General features: G+C 39.2%; 1 protein-coding gene across 6 annotated transcripts in view; it reads right to left on the reverse strand.

Annotated features, from left to right (window-relative positions):
- Positions 1-16,636, reverse strand: part of ptk2aa (protein tyrosine kinase 2aa) — a 78,128-nt gene that overhangs the window by 22,399 nt on the left and 39,093 nt on the right. For 3 of the 6 annotated variants that reach the window (XM_088090805.1, XM_042506098.2, XM_088090803.1), the window contains 8 exons: positions 11,043-11,183; positions 10,411-10,488; positions 10,175-10,282; positions 9,192-9,309; positions 8,265-8,295; positions 6,401-6,465; positions 2,944-2,961; positions 326-382 (listed from right to left, as the gene is read on the reverse strand). In XM_088090805.1, coding sequence (XP_087946931.1) covers positions 326-382; positions 2,944-2,961; positions 6,401-6,465; positions 8,265-8,295; positions 9,192-9,309; positions 10,175-10,282; positions 10,411-10,488; positions 11,043-11,183 — 616 coding nt within the window. Of the gene's footprint in view, positions 1-325; positions 383-2,943; positions 2,962-5,985; positions 6,073-6,400; positions 6,466-8,264; positions 8,296-9,191; positions 9,310-10,174; positions 10,283-10,410; positions 10,489-11,042; positions 11,184-16,636 lie in introns of all 6 variants that reach the window. The other 3 variants (XM_042506099.2, XM_088090804.1, XM_088090806.1) reach the window with 2 other exon arrangements.

Raw genomic sequence — 16,636 nt, forward strand, 5'->3', positions numbered from 1 at the left:
AGTTCTACAGTCTGAGCTGAAGCCTCTCCGAGCTCCAGCCGGGGTCTCTGCTGTTTATATAAGACGCTGAAACTGTCTCGAATTTTAGCCGCTAACTGACTGAATGTAACTTCTGATGTTGCCTGTTTGAGTGTTACAAGTTTCACGCCAGTCTCGGCTTATTACACAGCAGAACGTCATGAATTTGGTTGACAACGTACACGTCTGACAGAACAACAGCAGTTATGATATTGTTCTCTTGCTGCAGTGAAGCTTGTTTTCTTGAGTGCAAATTATTTGAGTTGGTGGATTTTAGGCATCAGAAAAGTTTGAATAAGTCACTTACTGGAGGGCATGGTGTATGTGTCCTCTTCATCAACTATCTCAGCATAGTCATCAGTCTCTGTAACATGAAATCAACAAAAACAGTGTAAAGGAAACACATGAGAATTAAAAAAGAAACACACACAGGCACAGGAGTCTAAAATAACATAAACTGAAACAATAGTAAAGTCATGCACATGTTCAGTTTACCGTGCGTCCGCTATGGAATGGTCTCCGACACAAACACATGTGCAGTAAGAAACAAAACTACACGACAAAACTAAGAAATAAAGCAAGGAGCTAACTCAAGAGTTTCAGCAACTCCTGCGCAAAGCAACACCCACGTAGCTCCTCTCTTTCTCTCTCTGCACACACACACACACACACACACACACACACACACACACACACACACACACACACTTGGCGGAGAGTGTCAGCTGAGCATGTGTTGTGCATATCTGTCTGTGTGAGAGCAGCTGGGCTGCAGGGAGTAACTGTGGCAGTGGAAGAGTGGAGGGAGAGGAAAAAAGACTGAGACAGAAAGGAGAGAGATTGAAAGTAGAAAATGAAAGATAGTAAAACCAGAAGGAAGGATGCTAGAAGAGAGAGAGGAAGAGAAAGAAATAGCGGGTCTAGCTGCCATGTAAGCAAATGGTAACATTTACGATCAAGTCTTTGCAGATTCAGACAGATAGGCAGAGAAGGGGGAGAAGAGAGAGCCAGCAGGAAAAAGAGAGGGAAGGATGGACAGAGTCTATCCTAACCAGATGGTGGTGTTTAAAATAAAATCAGCGTGCAGACTCAGCTGTTGGAAACAAGAGTCAAACATCTGCTGTCCTGAGCACTACCCTCACAGCTCTGCCCAGGATTTATCGGGCTCTGTGGGAACGTGTCCATAACTTTATCAGAAATCCTTTTCTAAAGTCCGTGGATGATTTTCTCAAGATAATCAGCCATGTAGAACAAGCTGAAGAAAGCACAACCGGCTGGAGGTCTAGCTGTTGATGTAAGGTGGAATAAATAATAAGGGTCCACAGATAATCGGCCTGGCCGGTTATCGGGGACGATGTCTGGCATTCTGCCGATTATCTGTATCGGCATTTTATTTTAATGATTGCCAATAAATTAAAATATCCAGTCAAATATCCAAAGAGGAGAAAAGGCTGGAAAAAGTTGAAACTTTTAATCAAACAGGCATGACTTTTGCTCAACCATTGCTGTGTGTGATTTAGGAAAGGAAAGCCTTTAATGAGCTTCTAAAAATATCTTTACATGAGCTGGATAAAAGCAACAGCTCTGCTGACTGTGTTACTGCTAAAATGTGTTTTATCAGACAAAATAAACTTAACTGGACTTCTAGATAAAAGTTGGTTTTCATCAGTCATGGTTTATTCGATAAAACACATTTCAGCAACAGGAAAATGTTTCACTTGTTTGTTTGTTTTTAACCTGGCCAGGCCTGTTGATGTTTCCTCACGTGTAATAATAAAATGATTCCAGCTGATTTTAAACTGTGTGATGAAAAAACAAACTTCAGGCACTCATGCGTGCAGCAGGGACAATTGAAATCGCAGTTTTTTCCTCTCATGAGCTGACCCTTTTCTGACCATGCTTCAAGAGCACCTGCGTTTTTTTGTCATAAGAGTTTCATATGACAAAGACGGTCTTCGTGCACACCACTTGCTTGTTTTTAAACTGTTTTTTAAACTATTTCTAATTTCTTTGGTGTCTTTAAATCTGCAAAGGACTTTAATGTTTTCAATTCCATTTATAAAGATTGTTGTTATACATATTTCTCAATTTGAAGTCCATTGTTTGTATTGCTGCATATTCGCTCAAATGTGGTTTGTTATTTGTTTTAAAGAGTCAACCCTTTCTAAGTTTTACTGGTCTAACTCTGTCTTTTTCTGCTTTCAGTGGCGGCGTGTGTGTGTGTGTGTGTGTGTGTGTGTGCGTGTGTGTGTGTGTGTGTGTGTGTGTGTGAGATCTAGTTTGCCCATTATAGCCAGGAATGCACCCGCACTTGAATCCAGCAAACCTCTCCCTACTCCACTTTGTGTGTGTATGAGTGTGTGCATGAATGTATGTGAATACACATGTACATGATTTAGCTTGTGTGTGTGCGCATGTGAAGCCTCTGTGTGCGTGTGTATGTGCGCGTGTGTATGTGTGTGCGTGTAGAGAGAGAGAAAGATTTGGAGAAGTTTCCTTACAGAGAAATACCACTTAATTTCCAAATTTTGCTTTTTTTTGTATCGTTCTTGTGGTTTAAAACAGACATATTTGAAATTTAGTGGCATTCCACTTTAGAAATAATCACACACAGACTGCGACACAAACATCCTAAAAACACGACATTTAAACGGTAAACCACTTTAGCTGCTAACTGGTGATTTATTCATGTTTCCGATCACTGAAACATGAGAAACAACACATTCAGCTAAAGGAACATTATACAGTGCATACACAAACACATAGCGCTTTTGTTAAAGATGTAGGAATGCATGCATAAACATCAACCCACACACCAACACACACACGCTACCCTACCACAGGGAGGTTGCATGTTGTGTTGGTGGAGTGAGGACTATAAAGAAGGGACGACAGAGAGAGTGATAAACAACAGCATAACTTTACCATCCCCACTAAGATCTTCTGCAGGGTCCAGGAGAGCATGCAGGAAACGGGACAGCAGGAGGAAGAGGAGGAGAGCAGAGAGAGAAAGCAGCAAGGAGAGAGAAGAGAGAGAGAGAGAAAAGCAGAAGGCAGAGCAGAGAAAAGAGGGAGAGAGAAGAGAGAGCGGTTAGAGCATGAAAAGCCTTGAAACAACATGGGAGATGCAAAGCCAAACACTCAGCGAGCAGTTAGCTGAGATCCAAAATATCTCTGGTGAAAAAGAGCAGAGTTAACAACTTTTATTAAGGCTGCACAGACACATGTAGGTGAAATGAATTGATGCAAGAAACAGCAGCGCTTGAACTCCAGTGTGGTTTCAATAAAGTATGATGCCTGCGTCGAGCTGTAAATATTTATGAGTTGGGGAGTTAATGTAAGGTTGGCAGACGGTGGAAGCAGCAGTGTGTGACATGTGAGATCCAGCGGTGCAACGTAAACAGAGAGCCCAGTACAGCTGAGTCTCCACATAGCAATTTTTCTGTCCTTTTTGTGGTTGTTTCCAGTGAGGAGAACGCGTATATATGCTGCCACCTACAGAAAGGCGCTGCATCTAGCGGTTTTTCAGAGCGCTATGACACTTTGGTGCAGCTGCTTTGAGCACTTTTAGTTGCAAATGTCTGAATTTTTCAGAGAAGCTTTGGTTTGGTCACTTTTGCTCCTTTACTGTCTATTCCAAGCGCTTTGATGTCAGTCAGAAATGATCACAACAACACTTATTTTCGCTACCTTACTAACGTTAGGTAAGATACTGGTGTCACAGTAACAAAACCCACTTCATCGAAAAAACGCTCCACGCTGGGTTGAAGTGTTCCCCAGTGCCCTGCCAGCACTTTTCTGCCAAAAAAAACCCATATAGACCCTAACGCTCACTTCTTGATCAAGGTTTGTCACATAAAGAAAAAATGTTTATTTTATGTATGTTTTTAAGGTTTCATATGCTTTATTCTCAGGGGAAACGTGGAACTACACAGCAGTATTGACTAGATTGGATTACCGTAACAGTCTCTTAAAAATTTTAACCCAAACAAGGAGGAGAGACAGCATTACTCCAGCTCTTAAAGGAAGACTTTGACATTTTAGGATATACACACATTTGCTTCCTTGCAGAGTCTATCCAAATTTGTCAAATCCACCTACCAGCACCTCTACTTAGCTTAGCTAAGCAACTTCTGGCTGTAGCTTCATATTAAAGACACATGAGAGTAGTGTCATTCTTCTCATCTGTTTCTTAACAAGAAGCAAAGCAGGCAAATTTCCCAAAAATGTCTTTAAATCCTTGTATTGCCAACCAGTGTCTTTGGCTTAGCTTTCCAATTTTCTCACAGTGAAGACATTTTGCTGCTTGCTCTTGGCTCTACTTGCATTTTTGTGCTGAAATATCTATTTTATCTAGTAAAAATGACTATTATTGTGTTTTCCCTTTAGAAAATCTGGAGACTTCATAAACTTCGGGATTCAATGACAAATCTTAACACATACCTGGTTTTAGTGGCTTTAATTCTGTTTTAAAGTGTTTTCTTTCTCACACCTTTTGAATAATGCTTTCCATCTTAACGTGCTTTATGTTTATGCAAAGTTTTGTTGTTGTAGTTAAATCCTGTGAAGCACTTTATCAGCTTAGTGAATTTAAAAAGTGCTTTACAAATAAATATAAAATTATAACACTGTTAAGACTAGCTCAATTGGCTTATCGGAGTTCACAGTACGATTTTAAATTCAAAAAGTAGGATGTCTACCATGCCTGCGTGTCACTTTTGGAGCCTGCAGCAGAAAAAGATTTGGATGGTTTGTTTACGTTTCAACAACAAACCAGCTGCTGTCCAGATCCACAACTTTCTCTGAGCAGTCCTGCGAGCTACTGAGGAACCGAGCCAGAGCCATAGAGGGAGACACAAGGACACGTACTCACCCATTTATGTTGGTGCAGTACACATAACATACAGTAGATGGAGAGAATTTTGGTAGAATCACAACACTCGATGACATTTATTTGCTTATGTTTTTAAGAATTTGAGACATTTTTACTGTTTTTCCAACTACCATAACTAGATCCCTGAGCTGATCAGCTGTTTGAGGACACTTTAACGAGGCAGACTTGGTGCTTGAACCAGAATCTTTAAAACGGAACGATCTTTCTAACCACTTGGCCACCCTTCCTCGAGTTAGGCTCTGTCGCTTTGAATTAACCAACATGAAACACTAAGAATTATGATTAAAAATAACCAAACTGTGACCTCAACACAGAGGCATTTTCAGAACTGAGACTCGAGGGAACCATTTTATTCTGTATGTCAGGGCCGGTTACTTCAAGTCGCATTGATGAAAGTATTTTACAGAGAATAAATATCTGTCTTTGGCAGCCTTTTGTCAGCAGTAGACTCACAGCTGAACATGCCTTTTAAAGCCTTGATGTTAGAAAGTACTGCACAATTCTTTTCCAGTTGTTTCCCAGTCTTATTTTAATAGAACTGGCTTGGTTATAAGCAGCAGCACACAAGCAGTTACTGTGGTTGGAGCATGTGTGTGTGTCTGAGTGTGTGTGTGTGGGTGTGTGTGAGAGAGCATAAGACTATATTAGTCAAAGCATTCAGGCACTGAGGACACAGATAGTTTAGTAGAAGAGGGCATCCTTTAAATCTGATAGATTGTGATGCAGCAGATAAAACTGATTACATCTAAATTACCTTTGATTTTACACAAAAACAGTGAAAATCTAAAACGGTTGCCCAAAACAGTCAAATTTTTCAACTTTTCTGGACCAAATAAGTGCTATAAAAAAATCCAGAAACACAAAATAATACTTCAAACAACTTACACTTATTAAAATGCATTCACTCTGCAAAATTCATCTCAGATTTCAGAGGTTTTTGAGGTTTTTCTGCACACCGTCTTTACTGCAAAGCAACATTACCCAATGATCATCAAATCAGGCATTTTATTCCGCCACATCACAATTTTGTGGACACCCTCCTCCACTGACTGTCCAGTGAGAGCCGAGGATACCATTGGGCGGTGAATCTGAACAGAAGACAAAGGGGAGGAGGAAACGCCGCGCCTTGGTTGGCTTAGGAGGTGCCGATGTCACTAGTTCTGCAGCCAATCAGGCAGGAAAGAAGACCAGAGTGTGAGAGAAAAAAAGAAGAGTGAATGGATGTGAGTAGAGAGAGGTGAGATGTGTGGAAGAGCGAGGGGGGAGAGGAGGAAGTAAACAAAGGAAAAACAGGAACAGAGGATGAGAGAGAGGGAGAGGCGGTCCCGACAGAGGACGAAACAATGAGTGATGAGAGAGAGACAAAACAGATGTTGGAGGAAATGGAAAGACAGAAGTTGGAGCCGAGGAAGCTATCTGACTTTGTTCATGTTTCCCCTAAACCTGTCAATTTGTAAGTGTGTGTGTGCGTGATCTTTTTTATCTTACCTGAGACGGAGATAGCTCTTACTCCACTCCTGACTGCTTCTAACTTTTTCTCATTATTGGACAATCTGGAGAAGAGTTGAACAAATTAGACAACGGTTACACAACAGTCGAAGCAGATGTAACAAAACAAACATACCTAGATTAAACCAAAGCTTCTTCCACAAACATATCAGTGATTCTTAAACTGCGTCTGTAAGTTAACCCCGTGTGCTTCAGTTATCTCTGCCTTCGCCATGGTCTCTCTGTCTCTGTCATCTGAGCTCTACTACGATCTTTACATCACAGACCACAACAGGCAGAGAGAGAAAGAGACACAGAGCAAAGAAACTTAGAGTGAGAGACCGAGAGAAAGAGGAGGAGACTGCCCAAGTGTTTGAAAACCCTAAGTGGAAAATATTTGGCTCCTAAACTTATCTCCTTATTTGACCACAGACAGAGCGAGAGAGGAGGAAAAAAGAGAGGGAGAGATTTGAGTTGAAATGACCAAAAGTAAGCAAAAGGTTTGTGTTTGAATTTGATCAAGGGACAGTTAAATGTGAACACACAACGTTCACGCTTCTACAGTCACAGATTAATAAGACGAGGTACTCAGCGACGTACCAAAGTACCAGTGTTTCCCACCCAAAATCCAGAGCCAGACCATGTAGTTCTGAGCCAAACACCCTAAAAAAAAGCTCCAATTAAGTTATCCCAGTTTTGTTTTGTTTTATTTTATTCTAATAAAAGAAATAAATCCTTTTTTAAACTGATTGGTCTTTTGATTTCTGATGTAGTTTATATACAGACACACTGTGTGTGAACTGTCATATAATTTCATATAATGTGCATGGAACATTATAGGGACAAAAAAGGACAGAAAACACACGGGAACAGATAAGTGAGGCGCTTTCCCTACCAGGTGTGTAGCCAATTTTGTGAAATATTATGTTAAAAGTAGGGATGATAACGATTAATGACAATCAATTAATCAATCATTAAGGAGTTAATTGAACATGCAAAATTTTAATGACTAATCTATAAGCTATGCAAAGCTTTCACAGAATATGAATACGTTGCTGTGAGCTTTATTTAGGGGAATAAAAATGCATTTGTCATTGTTTGGCATAAGCAAAGTGTTAACATTTTTTTTAGAAATAACATTCAATTAATTGATTGTTAATTTATCTATAATTGATTAAGAGTTTACAATTTGCAACCGTACTTTAAAGACGTACGAACCACTGTGCATGCACTACATATGTTACACAGCGAGCATGCTACCAGCGTCAGCTGAATTTGCCACTGAACTATTCAACATAGTCGAGCAACTGAATTGAAGTAAGTAGCCTGAGTAATTTGCTGTGGCATGGTGCAAACAGTCTGTCCAAAATCTGCTGCAAAAGATCACATTCTTTAATGTACTCCAGACTGCTTCTGGACTGAAAACTAATGAGGGAGCAGTTTTAGCACTTTTATTTTCAGATGAACTGTTGTCTAAAGAATTTCACAGATAACAATGAGGAGGCTGATCACCTTTTATTTTAAAGCAGAGCTGCACTGATGTCCAAAACACACAAGGTCATGGACTGAAAAGCTATTTTTCATTAATGTGGGCATTAAGAATAGAATTATTAGCCTGACCGCATGCCAGCCCTTTTCTGTTATAAGCAAACACTGATTTAGAAAGTGTGTTTATTTAATCTTCTACATATCATTTTTTTGACCAAGAAATGTCAGGTTTGTACGACTGGAGTGTTAAATCACTTCAGACAACCAACATGTTATCTGACAGACCTGATAACTCAAGTTGTGATGTAAGCCTGTCTATAGACTTTTACAAAATAAACTTCACTCTAACAATACTGAGAATGAGACAGGTTCTTACTTTGGGATGGAAGGCAGCGCTCTCTCTCCCTCTAGAGGACAAAAACACACATCGTCAGATCAGAACAAGAAATGTGAAGCACAATAAATGTTAAAAAAAAAAAACACACCCCTGCATACAAAATATAATCCTCATACAGGCAACAGAGGCATTTCAAATACATTCAGCCGGTCTACCGTCGAGGACTGGTGCTATAGTTCAGTGTATCACATAGTATTTATTAAACAGGAGCACTGCACAACTACAGAAAAAACTAACAGAACTAGATATAACAATTTGTGTGTAGCTTTCTATGTTGCATTTTGCAAGTGATGTGCTTATTTGTTAGTAGTTTAATGTTGTATTGTCTGTCTTGTGTCTTCTTCTTTATATTCAATTATATTGTGTTATTTGTCGTGTGTGTTTTTTCCTCTCCTTCTTGTACATCTTAATATTACTGTGTCATTGTCCTGTGTCTTTGTTCTGACCTGCCGAGGGACAGCGATGGCAAATTAGCTCTAAGATATAATCTGGTATGATGCAGCAAATGGTAACATTTATGTTTTGAGCTGTACACGGTCCCTTTTAAATATAACAAATAAATTAATTTACTTGTATTGATTGTTGCAATGTCCAAATCACAAGAAACTTTTGCTATTTTACACATTTTGATATACTTCGAGAATACTGTGAGCTTAATGAAATTATTATTTCAATATTATAATGGCATAAAGGGTTAGGATATTGTTGATATTAGTATCATAATTCCTGAAGCTAGCATGTGGCAATTTAGTGGCACAGTGCACAAATTTGGATTATAGAGCCTTATGTTGACAATATATTTTTGAGCAAAAAACAATGTAAACACTCTTACAGGGTGGCATTTTAATATATTTTGCATAATCCTAAAGAGGTGGGACAGAGAGGCGGGATCCTCTGTTTTTATACCTTTTTGTAATCTGACGATGAAGGAGTGAGTTTCCATGGAGATGAGCCGACAGTAACCATCAATCAAGTCAGCCAAGTTCTCTGCCATGGTCAGTGATGCTGTCGTAACTGTGAGAGGCTTCAAACACACACAAACACACACAAACAAGCAAACACACACACACACAGACACACACACACACACAGTGGCAGGCCTGTTACAAAGAGCCATTCTCCCCAAAGACACGCGCTCTTACACATAACAGCACAGTGGGGGTTTCCAGCTGCTCCTTACGTCAGGGGAACACTCCTCTCTCTCACAGTGTGTCTGTGTGTATTTGTGTGTGTGCATGTGAGTAAATCCAATACTATGAAAACCAATAAAACAGAAATACTCCACTCATACAGCTGCGGGTGTTGCGAAACCCTTCCTCTATGAATAGAACCATTATATGAAATCTATACATGGAAAACCATTAGTTAATCTCTGTATCAATCTCAGCTACTCACTCACACACATTGGCCGTGTAACCAAGCTACGTGCCACAATGGCCACAGCTTCTGGTCACTCTTTGGTGTCCACTAAAGGCCAAAGCTGTCATCACTGATCATGACTGACTAAACAAATACCAATAATACTGCTTTTAAGGGGACAGAAAACTGTCATATCTTGCATTCTTATGAAGAGAAACAAACAACTACACTTCCAAAATTTTTGTACATATACTTCCTACAGTGCCCTCTTCTACTGTTGAAATGAATCTTGAAAAGGTGGAAACTCAATAACTGAATTTGAGGCCAACTGAGGGAAAGTGTGCAATAAAGGCAGATTGCATAAACAAGTGATAGAGCGGGATAAACACATATGAAAATCAGGTGGCTAAAATGATACAGGTTACTGTTTTGAGATTCTTCAACTTTTTTCATGTTTGAAAACAAAATGAAGAGCAAATATCTACATCCAGGCAAATGACAGACTTGACAGACACACGGGGGAGTAGTACCTCAGCAGCTCCGGCTACGTTGAGCTGTAGCATCCCTTTCCTGTCCTTCTCCTCCATTGAAGAGTACTGGATGGACTGAACTTGGTTGAAGTTAGCTAGATGGGTGGGCTGGGGACAGAGAGAGAAACACAAGTTATATCTGTGGATCAGTGTTTAGGATGCAGAACATTACATGCCATTTATAACCTATTTTAAACCTGTCTGTGTAGTATGATGCAGACTTTGTAGGAACTCACCGTGGATCCCTTGTCAGTGAGGTAGCTGATCCCCTCCTCCGGCCCGATAGCTAACTCCACCTGAATCACCCAGCTGGACTGTTGGAGAGAAGAGCAGGGGCACAAGTTAAAAGACATTTAAATGATAATTAAAAGACAGCATGAGTTAAGAGTTCAGAGCTTTTATTGTCTTTCAAAGGGAAATTTGATCTGCACTTGGCAGTAAAAAACAATTAAAAAATACAATAAAAAGGCACATAGGACATAATGGCAGCACATAACCATCTTGATTAAAAGCAATTCTGATCAGCAGTAAAAGTTTAAGTAAAAGAAACAATGAAGGTCATCTGAAAGTGTCAAGAAAAGGAGCAAGCTTGGTCAACCACTAAAAAAGTCATTAAAATATAGAAATGTCAGTAATAGAAATGGTCACAGTCACAGTTCCAATCATAAGTGCCACAAAAACAGTGTACTTAAGAATTGTGCATGTTAATTAGTAGAGTCATAGCATGAATCATACTGTATGACTGGGGGCACAGCACCAAATCTTGGATACATGCACGACCTGATGCCACCAAAAGGGGTCAGCCTAACACCGCAGAGCTCTCAGTCTGCATGCAAACACATTCGAGGCAGCAATGAATGACACTTACCCCAAGCGCACATTTGAAGCACTCCTTGTCGTAGCGGTAGATCGGTGCAAGAATCTCCAAGAACTTCAGGATGCACTGCTCATCGTTGAGATTGGCCACCTGCTTAAATGTCTGCTGAATCAACTTACGGAGAGTTTTAGCCTGAGGAGAGGAGAAAATTGGGAGAATTATGATAAAAAATTGATTTTATTTTTTTTAAAAAATGCCGCTAGATTGGCTGTAACTGTGAGTAGAAAGAGGAGGGATGTGTGTGCGGTGTATTTGCATGTGTGGGTGCAGAGTGACAGAGACGCTAAGAGAGGAAAACATTGATTGACTAATAGTCCACTCTGGTTCCAATCAAATTGACCTCAGCACTTCATTCCAGGGCCACTATTAGTTCAGATCAATATCCTCACAAAGACAGATTGATGCTGTTGGTTACCACTCGATTAAACATTAGAATCTGCCCGATCATGTGTAATGTAACTCAGATCTCACTATAGGTAAGTGCTCATAGAGACTTTTAGCGTGTGTTTCTCAGAACAGATTTTTTTAGGTCAGTTATGTCACAGAGACAGATGGGGAGCTGATAGAAAGAAAATCCATCTAGGAACATTTATTCTGTCATTTACAATCCTCTCTATACTTCATCACTCCAGACATAAAGATGGACAACACACACAAACCCACATACACATACATAATCCTCCATCCATCCTTCATCTGATCATTATGACTGAACATTATGACTTATATGAAGAGGAACACACCATGACAAAATGACCTTTTTAACCCCCTTTTTACCCTCCTATAATCGTGATGAGGACATTAAAATGAGTATTATCCAAACACATACAAACTGGGCGATGCAGAGAAAATCAAATATCACAATATTTTTGATCAAATATATCAATGTTGATATTTCTACGATCATGCAGGGTTGACTATTTTTGCATTTCACAATATAATAATCTTTATTATTAGGGTAACCTAGGAATAAGTCCTAAAACCTGGAAATTAGTCAGCATTTCGGCACTCTTGTTTATACTCCTTTTCACTTCAGGCAATTGCATTTAAGCTTAAAAAATCCTGAAAGTGGTGTTCATTTGTGAAGATTATCTTGCTGAACAAAACGTGTAAGTATCATAAATGTTTGTCGGCAACAGGGCTTCTTTTCTGCAATAATCCAAAATCTAATGGAAAAATCTCATAGGCTTTGTGATGAGGGAACCAGGACGACGCTAACTTTCCCTCAACCTACAGAAAAAGTAATCTCTGGGGAACTCAATTTGGATATTAGGGGCTATGTGATGTTCTGGTATTTACCAAAACCATAATATATTAAAGTGAAATATTACGTATATCATATTAATAATACACATATGATAATATTGTGTAGATAATCGCGCTCAGGTTGCCTTTTCAATATCCATAAGTGAAATTGCTCTTTTTGAGCACGTATGGGTACAGACTCTCACACAACTCCTTACAGTTGTATTTTGAGTGTCATTCATTTGCCAAAAAAGACAAAACACAAAAAATACACAGTCAAGATGGATTTGCTTGATTTTTTTCATCATTTTGTTAAGATACTGTGATAATATTGTTAGCGTGAACTCTTTTGACCACTATAATTGCGTATTGAAAACACTGCGCCAGCCCTAGTGGATATAATAACTAAATGGGTAAAGGCAAATAATAGAACAGCTAAAACAGTCTGGTGAGTTCAGAAAATGTCATCAGTGTGTAATAAAGCCTTTAATACCAGGAAAATGCAACACTTTCGTTATTACGATATCCAAAATCTAGTACGATATCTAGTCTCATATCATGATATCGGTATAATATCGATATAATGCAGAGCCCTACATAAACACTTAGTACATTAAGTGAAAATACACATTACACAAGTACACGTACAGTGCAGACAAACTATAAATAGCTCTCCGTATATAGATTAAGATAAAGATTAGAGAGGATTTAGTTCACTACAAACCAGGCTTAAAAAAGCATGTGTGGATTTACAGTAGTCTGGTTCACTCACATTAAGGTCATTCTACACGAGATAAATGAACAGCTAAACAATTAAAATCACAACCAGAAAGGAATCAATTGCATTGATTTATTGACTTTAATTTTGCGACACAAGCAACTGACTGATGAAAGGTCACTAATGAGGCACAGGCGATGCTCAGTTTGTTACCCCTGCTGTGTGAACATTTTTGAGGACGGATTAATTCTTAGGACTAGCCTTAATTATTTTTTATTATCTATTTTGTTGAGCCGCTAGCTGTTTCTATTGTATCTTTTATAATTAGAATTTTGTAAATAAGAGCATAAATATCTCTACTTCTACAATACATTTCAGCATTACAGAGCCCTGTTACCAGCTGTCTACTCATTAAGCCTGAAGGAATCAAGTACACACACATACACACATACACTTATCTACAATGTTCCTGTGTGCAGACGTGTGTGTGTGTGTGTGTGTGTGTGTGTGTGTGTGTGTGTGTGTGTGTGTGTGTCGTTTCAACAGATGCCATAACACACAAATGATTACAGAATATAATGGCTATGTGCTTATGTGTGTTCTTGATAGGATCAGAGTTTTAATTCCTCGAATTCCAACACACACACACACACACACACACACACACACACACACACACACACACACACACACACACACACACAAACACACAAGCACATACAGATACTGTCATTCCAAAGTGTCCACCCTTCCTGAGAGGAAGTACTGTGAGTGGCTATCACTCTCCCCATCACCATGCTGACTGTCACTGTAGCTACAGGGCTGACTAGTTCATTCACTCTGCTGACCAGTCACAAAGAGTGTATTTTTTTAATTTCTTTTATAAAAATTCATCAGTCTGGTCCAATATTATTACATGGCAAAACCATTCTTTCCGCTTCAACACGTTTCAAATATTTTGTTAAAGAAAACAGACCGTTCTTCAGGCACGGGGACTGGTTGCGGCCTCAGCAGGTCTTAATCAGGGTGGAAATAGTGTTAAAATGTTTTTTCAACTTGCTCAAACGTAGCGATACTGAATTCAGTGGTGTGTTCGGACAGTAATACTGATGAACATATACAGTATACTGCATATTAATGTTGTCCTATGATACATACACTATGGTCCTGTTTGTTTAGTTTCTGGTGTATAACTGCACCACTAGCCTGTTAGTGAATGACTGAAATATAAATATATGTCATATTGGTGGCAGGTTCTGCACACAACCAAAGTTACAAGAGTATCAGACCAATAATCCAAAACATATCAACTCTGTATTTGGTAAACGTTTCAGTTATCGGTCTGCAGCAGCTCCTGCGGAGCTGAGCAGACAGCGCCTGTCTCAACTGCCCTCATCAAGCTGACTGACAGCAGAAATTTACTAAAACCAAAAAAGTTATCATGCCGGCTCCATGGGATGAAATCAATAGTATTTGTATGTATTGTTTTATAAATTTATATTTCCCAGCCCAGAGAAACTGTGAGGCTGATCAGTCAACACAGATTCGGTTAAATGAGTTCAAAACACATACAGAGCGGGATATCTGTGTGATTTAAACAGCTGTGTGTGCAGATCATGCTTCACTTAGCACGACAAAAATAGATTTGAAGTGTAAAAAAAAAACTGTGTGGGGTCTCCGTGTGGATTGATACATTTAATAAAATGGAAGCAAGTCTGTTCTTCAATTGGAACAAGTAACGGACATCAACAACACTCTCAGTAAATACTAAATACTATTCTCCACATACTTTATCACCTTCCTGTCTTCATTTTAAAGCTTTATAGAGCTAAACAAGTATTCATTACGTAAATCATGTGAGCATATACTCGATCCACTTTGGTCTTTATTCCAAAGTTAGCTAGTTTAAAGACCTCGATATTAAATAGTGCGTTAAAAAAATATAATCATATCCACATCCACACACATACTTCAGGGTTTTGTTTAGACGTTTCATTGATGACTGTGCACTCAGGTCATCGTCATATGTGCAACACATTTTCACCCTGCTGCAGAAAATACTCAAAGATTTATGACCAAACTAATTGAATTTCATTAAAAAATGTGACAATAAATTTCACTGCAGTATCGCCGAAGCTTTTTGTGCTAATCCTTGGTTTAATAAAGTTTAGGGGAATTCAGTAAGTTATCAATCTGAAGAGGGGGAAGCAGACTCCTCAGCTCAAGCTGGTCGATCACACTTTGATCCTTAAAGCCACTAAAGGTCAGTTTTACTAAACCTGCTGCCCAGCCTGTCAATATGAATGAACATACTCTGCTCTTTATAAAGCTTTCACCACAGCTAACATCAGTCACTGTTTACTACCACAGCCATCTGCTCTGGGGTTTGTGAGCATGTGTGTGTGTGTGTGTGTGTGTGTGTGAGTAGAGTCCATTGAGGGTGAATAATCCCATTAAATGACAACCATTCTCTTTCACCAGAGCAAACGACAGAAACGTAAAAATGACAGCTGTGCTCTCCCTCTGTGTCTCTCTCTGTATGTATATAAGAGCAGATGTGTCAGACAGTTATTTGCTTATCATTAACATAACTGTTTTTAACTGCTAATATATGATATAATTATGCACGCAGACTCAAGCCACAAGCAACTTATTAAGGCTGTAGGTAAGGGTTATTTTCTTGAGTCATCAGTTTTATTTTTGGTCTTTAAAATGACAGAAAACTGAAAAAAAAGGCCTTTGCAATTTCCTAAAGCCCAATGTGATGTCTTACCACATTTTTTGTCCTGCCAACACTCAACCACTCACAGATATACTGATTATTATCATATTGTTACAATTCAAAAGTTGGAAGCAGAAAGCATTTGGCATTTCTGCTTGAAAAACAACTTAAAAATTAAAAAATTGGCTCACTGTTACACAACTCATGATGTCAAATGTAACCAATACCTCTACTCCTTCTCTTTTTCTTAAATTCAGTTAAATGCACTTTTAATGTATCACATACAAATAAACACACCATATATGATTCATTATAAAACAGGATTTAGGGGAGTGTGTGTTGTCATGTGCACCAAAGGAGTGTGAAATGAGAGACAGCAAAGAGGAGGTAAAATAGGTGATGAGGGGGGAGTCAGCATGGCTTGACAGACAGGGGGGGGCCCCAGAAGGAGATGCACATTGTGGCCTCCTCCTCCCATCTCATTGTTGGAAAATGAAAGTGGGTTTAAACATGACCTGAGGGTCACACACACACACAAACACACACACACCCACACACACACACACACACACACACAAACACAAACACAGTTTCTCTCCCTCTGCAGAGCATCTGTCTGCCCGCCTGCTGACATTAAGACCTTTTCGGGTCACTGGGGCCTTTCTTTCGCACACACACAAACACCCACACACACATCAAGACCCTCCCCATAAACGCGTGCCGTAAATTTATCACTGACACAGACACCGTTCACTATGCAAGCGCACCAAGCCATCTCATACACAACCTAATCTGACAAACTACAAATTAAGCATCTATACTATATCAAAAACCTTTTTTACATGTGTGTTTACTCCAAATCAAAGTTATCAAAACTCTGCCTGCATGGTGCTGATGATT

This window comes from Plectropomus leopardus, chromosome 17 (genome assembly GCF_026936395.1).
Source record: "Plectropomus leopardus strain MGB_pleo_1.0 chromosome 17, ASM2693639v1, whole genome shotgun sequence".
NCBI lineage: Eukaryota > Metazoa > Chordata > Actinopteri > Perciformes > Serranidae > Plectropomus > Plectropomus leopardus.